The 13,529-nt window shown below is 35.7% G+C and overlaps 1 protein-coding gene across 1 annotated transcript; it reads right to left on the bottom strand.

The window, feature by feature from the left end:
• Positions 1–8,399: 8,399 nt before the first annotated feature.
• Positions 8,400–13,378, bottom strand: LOC135627632 (uncharacterized). Its single transcript, XM_065133759.1, has 5 exons — positions 13,183–13,378; positions 12,989–13,115; positions 9,645–9,766; positions 9,040–9,309; positions 8,400–8,877 (listed from the first exon to the last, which is right to left on the bottom strand). The coding sequence occupies exons 2-5, from the start codon at positions 12,999–13,001 to the stop codon at positions 8,605–8,607; spliced, it is 678 nt and encodes a 225-aa protein (XP_064989831.1). The 5' UTR covers positions 13,002–13,115; positions 13,183–13,378; the 3' UTR covers positions 8,400–8,604.
• Between the last annotated feature and the right edge of the window lie 151 nt (positions 13,379–13,529).

Below are 13,529 nucleotides of genomic sequence, written 5' to 3'. Positions count from 1 at the left end.
CCTAAAGCCATATTATTTTTTATGATCAATTGACAAAAAGACTAACAACTTTTCTCACCTCCTCACCTCCTCAAAAGTCTAGACCTTGAGGGTCCTCTCGACCAAGGAAATATTAGAAGGGGGGGGGGGATTTTAAAAAATTACTTTCGATAAAAATCAGTATCAAAAAAGACTATTTGACTTAGAGTAAGTGAACTAAATAATTAATTCAGAAATTAATAATAATAATAATGAAAAACAGAATAGAAATTACACGCCGAGTTTATAGTGGTTCGATCGTCGTGACCTACATCCATTCCCAATTTCTTTTCACTCAAGGCCATCGACTTCTATTATAGATCTTCTTTCAATGGGAGAAGATCAACTACCCTTACACTCTTTCCCCTTTTCACAAGTCCAAGGGAGAACCTTTACACCCCTCTTTTATAAGTGTTCCCTCACACACCTCCCTTAGGATTATCACTAAGCTCTTGGAGGAGGGACTCTATACTTAAAATAGTTTACAACCTTGGAATCACAAAATTTTTTCTCTATTTTCATGTGTATTTCAAGTAAAAAATTATGGGGTATTTATAGACCTCAAATGACTTCAAAACTTAGAGTCAAAATTTAAATCCTCGGGTTTTCGGGGTACTAACGGTACCACTGCCTGATAGACTGACAATTAGCGGTACCACCGCTTGTCAGTCTAACGTTAGGCGGTACCACTATCCAGTCTGGTAGTACCACCGCTTGACATAGTCTTGAAGACTATATTTGGGAGATATCACCACCGGTCTGGGTGGTACCACCACCCAAATAACCTGGGAGGTTGAGTTCCAAACGGTGGCACCACTTGGGCCTACTAAGAGTTGCTACATGGGCATCACTTGGCCCAAAACAGCCCCAACTCAAGCCCAATGGGCCCCTAATTGAGTTGACATTGTTTCATCCCAATACTGACTCAATTAGACCTAAACTAACTCGATTTATATAAATTATTATAAAACATAAATCATATATTGTCCGACATATTATTGGTTCTTCTAGCGCTTCGTCCTCTTCTTCGGCATATTGCCCAATTGGCACGTTAACTCCCACAACTTCTGATTTCCTTGGAACAATGTCCGATCCTTCGACTCGATGCCCGAACTCACAACACTTCTACCGATATGTCAATTGATCCTCCAACTCGACGTCCAATCTCCTAACATGTTTCACTCCGGTCTAACGTTTGATTTCTCCTACTTTAATCTATTTGTCTTTTTTGATCGAAGTTAATCCTACGTCACTTAAAACACAGATTAGATCATAAACTCATCGATTGATTTTATCATCAAAATTTGAGATTTAATAATCTCCCCATTTTTTATTATGATAACCAATTGATGACAGAGTTTAAACTAAACTCTCCCTATCAACATACCATAATTTCAATCATGCATTACATCATATTATTACATACATCATAAGTTCAAGTATTACATGCATAATAAAAAAATCATCATGTATATTTTTAAAATATAAAATCATCATTATATACATGATTATCATCATATCTTCTCCTCCTTTATCATCAACAAAAAGAAAAAGTGCAAATTAGCAAATTTTTAAAATATGTAAGCCAGTAAGATAACAAGTTTTGAACATGCAAGCTAGCAAGTTTTTTTACATATGAAAATTAGCAAAATTTTACTTCTTTTGAGATATGCGAGATAGCATGTTTTTGCATCCTCCTGAAATGTGCAAGCTAGCAAATTTTTCCCCTTGTAATTTGCAAGCAAGCAAATTTAGCAAGTTTTACATCATTTTAGAACATGCAAGTTAGCAAAGTTTACAATATTTTAGAACATGCAAGCTAACAATTTTATATTTTCTTTGCGATATGTAAGCTAGCAAGACTTTCTCTCCCTTTGTTATTGTCAAAGAGAAAGGAAGAATATAATAGTACAATTTTTCTCTTTTTTACATCAATGATTCAATCATATCATGAGATATACAAATCATAAATACAAGTCAATTATACATAATAAAATTCAAGTCATAAACATCAAGAAGTCAAGTGATATATCATGATTAATTTGAATACATCTATTCTTTAGTTAAAGAAAAAAATCTTGATTTATAGGAAAACTCAAGTCATAATAATTGAGATATCAAGATCATGATCCAAAAAATGTATAAGAAGAATTTATGCATTTAGGAGATTTAACATGCCTAAATTTAACATTCAAGCTAGCAATTATGATTCTCTTTAGATGCTAGCAATTTTCTTTCTCCCCTTTTGTTATTGTCAAAAAGAAGGGAAGGTTACAATAGTGCAAAACTTTTCCCTTTACATTATTTTCAAATCATCACATGAAATATATCAATAAAAATTAACTTAGTGATGAGATATATAATTCATGAATACAAATTTTAAGTTGTGAATATCAAGAGACAAATTATGATTCTTTTGGATAAATCAAATAGTGAAAAGATGAATCATAATAAATGATCTTGATTCAAATGAAAAACGGAAGTCATTAAAAATCAAAAAATCAAGATAAACCATGATTTATATGGATAGTTCTCCTCTTTAGTAAATGGCGAAAAGAAATCTTAGGAGATCAAAGATCTTGATTCAAAAAATCTTGAGTATAAAGTTCATGATTCGGATAAAACTCATTTAGATTTAATTTGTCAAATCATCAAAATCACTTTTTTGAAAGATTCAAAATACATAAATAGATTCATTAATCTCTTTTTGAAAGATTTGATAAGCTTTTAGGGATAGAAACATTCTCAAGAATAATGCATTCTTATTTTTTTTATTCTAATTTAATTGATTTATTTCATGTAAACATGCCCAAGTTTTTTTTTTATGCCAAAATCATACATCATGTTTAAAACCAAAAAATAAGATTTATCATAAAAATCATCAAGATCAAAAGTGTAACACATGATTTCAAAACATAAGATTTCAAATCATCATTACTTCAAATCCTCATGCATAATATAAAATCATCATGCCAAAACTTTTAACATTTTCATTACATTATTAAATCATCAAGCATGATTTTATTGAACATAAAGCATCTTCAATTAAAATCATTTTATTTGTTGTAGTAATACATTTTTCTTCTTAAATGAATCTAACTCTTCATACTTAGTGCTAGGAGTTAACATACAATTGTCATGCTTAATTTTTTAATTTTTTAAAATTACTAGAAATGCATCAAGTAATTTCATAGTAAAGTAAAAGGGTTTTGGTTGAGTCACTTATTTTGTTTTCGGATGTAATTGTTTCATCCCATGTCGCCTTGAGTGCTTTCTTCTTTTTTTATGCGAGCACCTTCTTCTTCAATTGCGGACATTCACTTTTGAGGTGCCCCGACCGATTGCATTCATAGCAAGTTATTTTTTATTTTTTAAGTTTATTGTTATTCTTAGATTCTTGTTTTATGAGCTTCTTTTAATTTTATTATGAGGAGTTTAAAGTCATCATCACTTGAGCTTTTGCTCGAGTGGTCTTCATTTGCTCGAGTGGTCTTCATCATATACCTTGCATGTCATTTCCTATTATCAATGAACCAATAAATTCTTTCGGTGGAAAATTATTTAAGTACTTTGTCTCTTGTATTGCAGTTATTTTTTTATCCCAATTTTTAGAAAGAGATCGTAAAACTTTATTAACAAGTTCAAGATTCAAAAAATATTTTTCAAGAGCTTTTAAACTATTGATGACATCCATAAAACGGGTGTACATGTCAATAATAGTTTAACTTGGCTTCATTTGAAATAATTTAAAATCATGCATCAAAATATTTATCTTAGAATGTTTAACTTTACTCATGCCTTCATGCATGATTTCGAGTGTATGCTAAATGTCATGTGCAATTTTATAAATCAAAATATAATTAAACTTATTTTTATCTAAAGTGCAAAACAAAGCATTCATCGCTTTAGCATTCAAGGAGAAAATCTTCTTTTCTAAATTATTCCATCCGTTCATTAGTTTGGAAGACTTTTCAAAACCAAATTAGGCTATATTCCATAAATCAAAATTTAAAGAAAGCAAGAAAACTTTCATTCGAGTTTTTCAAAATGTGTAGTTCATCCCATTGAACATAGGAGGACGAATGATAGAAAGATCTTCTTAAAAGCCGAAAAAAGCCATCTTTCTTGGGTGTTAAACCAAACAGAGAGAAACTGGCTCTAATACCAACTGTTAGGACCAAGTTGACACTAAGAGAGGGCGGGGGTGAATTAGTGCTTTAAAAAAAAGTCAGTTTAAAAAAATTATGTTCAATGAAAACCGATATCAGAAAAGAGTGCTTGACTTAGAGTAAGTGAATTAAGTAATTAACTCAAAAGGTAATAGCAATGATAATGAAAAGTAAAATAGAAATTGCACACTGAGTTTATAGTGGTTCGGTCGTCGTGACCTACATCCACTCACGATTCATTTTCACTCGAGGCCATCGACTTCCACTACCGATCTTTTTTCAACGAGCGAAGATCAACTACCCTTACACTCTTTCTCCTTTTCACGAGTTTATAAGAGAACCTTTACAACCCTCTTTTACAAGTGTTCCCTCACATACCTCCCTTAGGACTATCACTAAGCTCTTGGATAAGGGACTCTATACTTAATAGAGTTTACAATCTTAGAATCATAGAGTTTTTACTCTATTTTCGTGTGTATTCCAAGCAAGAATTTGTGGGGTATTTATAGAGCTCAAATGTGTTCAAAACTTAGAGCCAAAATTCAAATCCTTATGTTTTCGAGGTATTGGCGGTACCATCGCCAATATTGGGCGGTACCACATCCTGATAGATTGACAATTGATGATATCATCGCTTGTCAGTCTGATATTAGATGATACCACCGCCTAGTCTGACACTAACATTGGGCAATACCATCGTCCAATCTAATGGTACCATCGCTTGACATAGTCTTGAAGACTATGTCTGGGTGGTACCATCACCCAGACAACTTGAGAGGTCGAGTCCCAAGCGATGGCACCGCTTGGGCCTACTAAGGATTGCTGCATGGGTATCACTTGGCCCAAAACAGCCCTAGCTCAAGCCCAATGGGCCCATAATTAAGTTGACATTGTTTCATCTCAATATCAACTCAATTAGACCTAAACTAATTCGATCTAGACAAATTATTACAAAGCATGAATCATTGTTGTCCGGCAAGTCATTGGTTCTTCCAGCACATCGTCCGATCCTTTCGCGCATCATCCTCTCATTCAGCGTATTGCTCAATCGATATATCGACTCCTGCAACTTCCGATCTCCTTAGTGCAATGTTCGATCATTCGACCCGATGCCCGAACTCATAACACAAAGACTTTTTACCGGTACGTCGACCGATCTCCTGACATGTTTCACTCCGACCTAACATCTGATTTCTCCTACTTTAATCTATTTATTTTTTCTGATCGAAGTTAGTCCTACGTTACTTAAAACATAGATTAGATCATAAACTTATCAATTGATTTCATCATCAAAATCCAAGATTCAATAGAAAAAACTTCATTGTATTAAATGCCTCCTGAAGTCTCTCTCTATATCAAAGAGAAGAGATTATTGAAGAAGCTCCACCTAATGAGGTTATTCTCGAAAGGCATGACAAAGTGAAATATCAAAAATTTTATCGAGACCACGAGTATGATACTAATAACTATCCTAAATTAAAGGAACCAATAATAAAAGTTCATAAGAGGTAGACATCTTACGAAAAACTAACTCGGAAAGATATCTCCATAATCCTAGTGACCCATAGAGATGCAAATTGATGTCATCATTAATGGTCTGCTAAGAGGGATAGCTCCTTGGCTAAAAAGGTTTTGCTTGAAACAACATCAAGAAGTGATATCGCTTCAATGAGGATCCACAAATCACCTTCAGAAGAAGGTGAACCATCTCAATCCAAACTATGATCTTACTTTGCTGGTCTTGGTTCGAATCATGAATGCCCTTATCAAGAGGGTCATAATCGACATAAATAGTTTAATTGACATACTCTATTTTAGTGTATTTTAAAAAATAAGTTTGAACTCTATTAACCTCATCCAAATGTCTTCTACCTTGATTTGGTTAATGGTAAATCTATCTCCTCTCTTGATTTGTTGAATCTCTATAATATATTTGGCTCGAGCCCGTACTAGAAAATGATCAAAACAACATCCCTCATACAATGGTATCATCGGGAGATTGACTTTTTATTTGAAAATGATCAAAATAACATTCTTGATAGTCAACATCCCCTCAACCTTAAATACTGTCATTGGGAGGTCAACTTTCAACATCTTTGAGCTATGGCATCCACACATTATATGATAATGAAGTTTCCCTCCTGTGTTAGTCGAAAACTATAGAGCAACCTAACCAAATAGTATAAATGTTGCTTAAGTGTTGGTGTCTTTACACTTAAGGCCCTAATGTCAATCCAATAATTGGATCAGTAAGATGAGTCAAAACTCTAACCACTATATCTCATGCCGAATCACCTATTGATCAAAGTCTCTATGGACCCAAGCCACCTTGTTTAGAATGTAATGGTTGGGGTAGCCCTCGTCGAAGACAAAAGAATAAAACTCATCAACTTTCTAGGCTATGAAAGTTTACGCTAGATTATCAATAAGTTATTGAGGAAGAAGTGGACAAGTTGTTAAAAGCAGTTGCATCCCCAAAGCCTAGTACTTGAAGTGACTCACAAATATTATAATAATAAAAATATCTAATGACAAATAAAGAATATGTATTAACTATAGTGATCTGAATAATGTTTGTCTAAAAGATAAGCTATATGATGCCTTCTCTAAATATAAGAAACTCCAAATAACATTCTAAGTTCAAGAGAACACTTTATCATGGATACTAGCACATAATGCTACCAAGTTATGCCCTTTGAGTTATTGAAGCAACCTATCAATGAATAATAAATAAAATATTTAAGTTATAGATTGAACGGAATATGGAGGCTTATATGGATGATATATTCGTGAAGAGTAAAAAGATAAACTCAGACATGGAAGACTTGATTGAGGCTTTCAAGACTCTTATGAGATTCAACATGTGTTTGAAACCGATCAAGTATATTTTTAAAGTCTAATCTTAAAGGTTCTTAGGGTTCATTATTCACTAAAGGGGGATTACTATGAAACCTAGAGAAGGTGAGGACCATCTAAGAGATAAAGCCACCTACCTTGATGAAGGAAGTCCAAATGCTAATGGGGCATATTACAGTATTCAATTACTTTTTATCTCGATCAAGCGATTAAGTGCTTTCTCTGAGTCTTGAAGAGCTCTAGCAATGTCAAATATACTGAAAGATTCTATACAACCCTTGATAGCCTAAATAACTACCTGGCTATTATACCACAATACATCTATTCTTACCTATCACATGAACTTTGGTTATGCTTAATTTGAGAAGTAGAAGGTATTCAGAGGTCAATTTATTACCTCAATAACGTGTGGAGTGACAGAGTTTTTCTCTATGCCAACACCCTAATATTCACTAACCGGTAGATCTTTTCAAAATCTAATGCCTTGAGGGGCAATTAAAGTTGTTGATTGAACTCCACATCTACTGCATGCCAAGGATGCTAATTAAAAGTCAATTGTTAGTTGACTTTATCTAAAATCTCACCTATCCAACCTCAAAGACCATAATGCAGATCGGCAATGAGTCCATATAAATGGTTTGGCTATTGCCGCTTGCCACTAGGGGCAGAGGAGATCTGTTTCTATAGGGACCTGATAGGTAGACCTATGAGCATGCCCTTTGTTTTAGCTTTGAAGTAACCAACAACAAGGTGGAATATGAGACACTACTCTCCTCGCCTCAGCTAGCCTGAAAGCTCCTCATCAATAACCACATAATTTGTTGGGAACTAAGTGAATGAAAACTAGAAGGCTCGAGATGATACAATGACAATGTATGAAGCTGAGGTCACAAAAATTGAGCACCTCAGGAGGAGAGAATCATAGGGTCGATGCCCTCTTTAAAGGCAACATCGAGCTTCACCGACTGCTCAAATTTAAAATTGGTAATAGAAACATTGGATTCCCAAAGTATTTAACTCAATCGAGGCTGCATAAATTGGGGGCTAGGATATAAGACAATACCTAGTATAAATCTTGATTAATCCCTCCACATTTAGATTACCAATTGAATCCAGTAGAAATCTTGATGAATCCTTATGCACCTTTGGATTCTTTTCTTTTTTTTGTTTGTTTATTTATTTAATATTCATTATTATTTTTAATCAAAATCGGCACATTTAACGATGGCCACGCCACTGTACGTATGCATCAAGAGAAATCTAGTTTGATCAAATTAGTAAGACCTAAGGCTGACACTCTTGTTCTCCAGAAAGACTACAACAGTAGCATATCTTTAGTAAGAGAGTAGTTCACCATACTGGTAACAGGCAAACAGCAATTACAATGAAATAAGTTCAATTGTCACATTAAATGTGTCACAAATTGTCACAAAGTTCCAGGATCGACTAGATCATTAGATCATCTGATACCAGGATAACATCATGAAGGATACCTCAATTTGGATCAAATGCCTTTAACACAACATTCAGGAAGAACACAAGAGATGAAAGAAGAGAAATGTCAAGCTAGTGTGATGCTGCTCTCACCACCTGGAGGTTTGCGGATACCACCAAAGTAGTATCGAGGAGGATCCTTCCTATCAGCAAAGATATCATTACCGATCAATTCTTTCAGCTTTGCTTTGCTTCGTGTCTTTTCAGAGAATCCTGGCGGTGCAACATCTTTGAAGATGCCATTGCCAATTAGATCTGCTATTTTCTTAGCATGCATTTTCTTGGAAGTTCTGGCTGGAATTTCATCACCAAACAAGAAATTGTTCGGACCAGCAGTACGCTGCCATAGTGACAATACAGAACCATCAAATATACATATTTAAAGAAGACAGTAGGAAGAAAGCCACAATATAATGCACATCTAGGAAGAGAAACCTAAGGGGAAAGAAGTCGAGGCACCAAAAAATTTAAGCATCGACTGACTGACTTGTGCAATATTTACCGTTGGGGGTGATTTTCTTGGCGTAGTTCTTCCAAGGCCCTTGTCATTCAGCTCCAAATATTGTGCTGCCAATGGCCTAAGGGGAACTTCTCGTGGACGAGCAAAGATGCCATGCCCACTAAGTTCCCTGGATTTCGCATCAGATAATCGTTTCTTCAATCTAGGTTCTGATTCACTCAGCAGAGTTCCACTTAATTCTCGCTGCTTGGCAACCCCAGCCAATAGCATTGGTTTCTCAGGTAAAATGGTTCCTTTGCCATTGAAACAGAACTGGCCAATTGCATTAAAAAGAAATTACGGTTACACAATAAAACAATCATATATCTATAGGCAATCAAAATTAAGGTCAGGAATCTAATTGTTCTCACAAAATGAAATATTTATAATTGTTCACAATCAATTCAAAGATCTTGCATTCAATTAATAATTTCAGTGAAAAAAATTTCTCGTGCATAAGTGTAAATCATAACCAGTGTGGGTAACTATAGCATTTAACACTTCCCTTCACAGTATATAAAATTAAACACAGAAATTAAAGTTTTACAAAAGCTACAATTCAGAAATTTAAACAGTATTTAATTTTCATGGTGGATAGAGTACAATACCTGATAGTTATGTGAATATGTCCCATAGCTAGAAGTCAAAAAAGAATTCTCTGATTCTAATTGAACATCATCATTGTTAACTGCAAAAATGCCGCTACCAATCATTTCCTTTAACTCAGGACCTGAACATTTTTTCAGAAAAAACATGCTATATTATAAGAACATGCCATTCTGTATATGTAGGTAAAGGAATAAATGACACAAATGAAATTTTCAAGTATTAATGTTTATGCATTTGCCTTTACTTGCATAAGGATGTATGAATTGGTTCATAAGCTTGTTTAACATGATATACTCATCTAAATATGGCATCTTAAATCCTTTTTAGGTTAGTGTTGTTGGAATAAGAGGCACAGCAATGTTCTAAACATTCCATGATCACCAGTGCCGAATGAAAGTGGCATCCCAGTGTAATTGATGAAATGAGTTCTCAACAACCTTGTACATCATGGGAATGCCCGATATCAGCTTAGCAAATAAGAAAGGTTGAAGCATCTTTGCAAAGCATCATCTAATATTACATTCTAATGTACAACAGCAAAAGGCACTTACATTTACAGAAAAGAAATCTCCATAACAGTATGAAAAGAGATTATACCACTAGATATGTTAATGACCAAGTTATCAATAAGTTTCAACAATGGATTAAATGTGTAAGCCACCAATGACAGAAAATTCACTTAGAAACATCAAAATGATAAGTAATCTGCCATGTCAAATGCAAAGCGAAGTATTTAAGCTTCATATATATTGAAAACATATAAAAAGGACAAACCACAATAGTATGTATGTATCCCAGTGCAGATCAACTCTGGAGAGGAGAACACAATAGAAGGCTCTCTTGGGCTATGTCTCAAACAATACTTGACAGTGGTTTTTGTTGTCCCAGGATGAAGATTGATATTGGAGGTGGGTAGCTCCTAGAACCACCCTCTCGACATAAATAATTGTGGCAACTATGGACCACACCAGACTTAATCTAATATGCAAGTTATTTTCAGTTGGGAATCTTTACCAAACCCAATTTATTCTAAGACTGGAGATGGTTGGATCCTAGAACCATCTTGACATGAACTGAGACTCAACCAATACTAATTGACCATGCCAAATTTAATCGATTAAACAAGTAACACTCAGTAGGGAATCTTTGAGTTTATATGTCCAGACAAGAGCAGTGATTTAAAAAGGCGCTCGGGCGCTCGCCTAGGCGCTCGGGCGAGGCGAGGCGAGGCCTGAGCGCCTCGCTTCACTTCCAGGCGGGGCGCTTCAAAGAGGCGCCGCCTGGGCACTGGGTTCTTTGGGCGAGCGCCTGGGTTAAATCAGGTGACCAAACCAACGTTTTAGGTCTGGTTCGGTCTCCGGTGCTTTAGTTGGTTCAATCGAACCAACTAAAGCACCAATATCAGCTGTTGCTGCCCAACCCTAACCCTGCTCGTTGCCGCTGCCGCTGCCGCTCCCGCTGCTTGCTGCTGTCGCTACTCGCTACCGCTGTCGCTGCCGTTGTCGCCGCTCGCCACTCCTGCTCCCGCTGTCGTTGTCGCCGCTTCTGCTGCCGTTGCCTCCTTACACTCCCGCTCCCACTGCCACTTCCTCTTTTCTCAGTCAGCATCCCCTTACACTCCTCTTCCTTCTTCTCCTTCTGTATACTGTTAACAGTATACTAATAATAGTATTTGTATTTATTAGATTAATAATATATTATTTTAAATTTTAAAACTTTTTGTTAATGTGACATTATGATTTTGTATCTTAGATTTTCTTAATTTAATAGCATATTTTTATTTAAAATTTTAAATAATTATATTTATTAATTATATTATATATTTTTATATTTTAACGCCTCGCTTCGCTCGGGCGAGCGCTTAGCGCCTCGGGCGTTTTTTGACCTTAACGCCTTTTGGCGCCTAGCGCTTTTTAAATCACTGGACAAGAGCACAAGTCAAGATTTAAGCAATACTCATATGGAAAACTATTGATGAAATCAAAAGAAAGGGACACAATTTGTCCAACCAGCTTGAGAACTTTTGTCTTTTGGTAGTTGAGCGTCAGTGGACTTGGACATGGGCAACTGGTTGACAGATTAGCGATACTTGGCACTTAATGTATTTTCTATGCTGCTATGTGGATGTGAGACCTCCCAGAAGAAATGATAAAAGTTACCATCTTGTATAGTCAAGCAAACAAGATAAAATTTGAAGAGTTTGCAGATTCACAGTTGGCTGAATAAATGTACCAAAAAAGCCTACTCCTGAAAATTCACAAAGTCATATTAGCTTTCTCAGCTAAATTTTAATGTTTTTCAGGTATTTTAATGATTTTACCTAAGGTAATTTTTTTCTCAAATAAAATCTACCAGAATCTGCCAATTTTAGCTTCTATATTGAGATTTTTTTTTCATTTGGCTTTGATTTGTTATTGACTTATGAGCTTTTCACAAAAACAGATTAATTATCGACTTTCTCACTGTGGCTTTATTACATCCAAATTTATTAAGGTTGTATTGACAGACAATGTATCGATTTTCTTTTGTGTTCAATGACGTACAGAGTATATACATTATGCACTTTAACAAGGGTGATTTGTTTAGCAGAAATTACAGAGACTGTTAACAACAAACAATCTTGAATGTGTTTTGTCTGTGAAGAAATGAAAATCTACTCATGCTTGTGAAAGGCTCATATCTATCAGATCAGAAGCCCATTTCTCTGCCTGATGGATGGATCCAGTATCGAACTCCAAACTTATTTCACCAGATCATACTTCCTACCAGTCTCAACATATGTGTTCGCATTTTCAACAAACAAGCCTCAAAGAAGAGCCCATTTATTCTTCTCCCAATCAATCTCACTTCATTTACCAAAAAAATGGCTCGTAATTTCTAGAGAAAATGAAAATAAAGAGCAAAACTAAAGCATGAGACTCCCACCAATGCAGGTCCAAAGAGGGTCAATGTTTGCATCCCTACCTCTATGAAACTCCAAGCAATGCCGATTGATACACGTTCTAAAAATGTGTGGCGTAAAGCACGAAAGACAAATTACTGATAGTGAGCTTGAAGGAGTTCTCAGGGTGAATTATTATAAGAAAAGTTCAAGTTCGCACTAACCCTTAAATTCATGAAATACTTAAGGCAGAAAAAATTCTGAAATCATATCTGTTAAGCAAATCGTCGACTACATTCCGCACTAAAATGCGCCTTTGCATCTGAACTAGAGAAAAAGACTTCAATTATCTATTCATGAATCGATCATTGTTACTCAGCAAAGGCAGAAAGATAACGTTAAAGGATACACATTGTATGATGCAAAATACCTAGTCGATGTAGTTCACAAAACGACAAATACCTGCCAGATCCATGAACTCTATTATTGGAGGCTGAGCACGAAGGAGTTCTACCTCTTTCGAGCGATGCCGGCCTCGTCCTCCTCTTCTTCTCCCTCCTCCTTCTAGGTCTAGTATCCAATCCGACAGCTGCAACTTCCATGATCAGACGAAGATAACAACGCCGTAGGACACGGCGACAGCGGCGACTTCGTACCTGGCGCGGGCGGCTGGCGACCGTCGAGGCGCGCGAATTCCTCTCCAGCCTGCTCTCTCTCTCTCTCGTTCTCTCGTACGGCAGCAGAGCAGTTTTGTGGAGGGTGCTTTGACGTATGTGCTGTACAACAACAGAGCGGTTTGCTGCAGAGTGCTTTGCGATCTGTGTCAAGCGTTTGTTGGGTGGAGGGAGTAACGCGTGGATATAGGATTTTCAATTTTGGTTTTGGGGTACATTATTACACTACTAATTACAGCTTATTTGTATCTCGAAATTTTAATTTATGTTAGTTAATTGATTTCCTAAATTGTAAACCGATAAGAATAAGAGCTTTTTAATTGGTACCA

Source organism: Musa acuminata, chromosome BXJ2-11, assembly GCF_036884655.1.
Source record: "Musa acuminata AAA Group cultivar baxijiao chromosome BXJ2-11, Cavendish_Baxijiao_AAA, whole genome shotgun sequence".
Lineage (NCBI taxonomy): Eukaryota > Viridiplantae > Streptophyta > Magnoliopsida > Zingiberales > Musaceae > Musa > Musa acuminata.
This window is presented reverse-complemented; position numbering and strand designations above follow the sequence as displayed.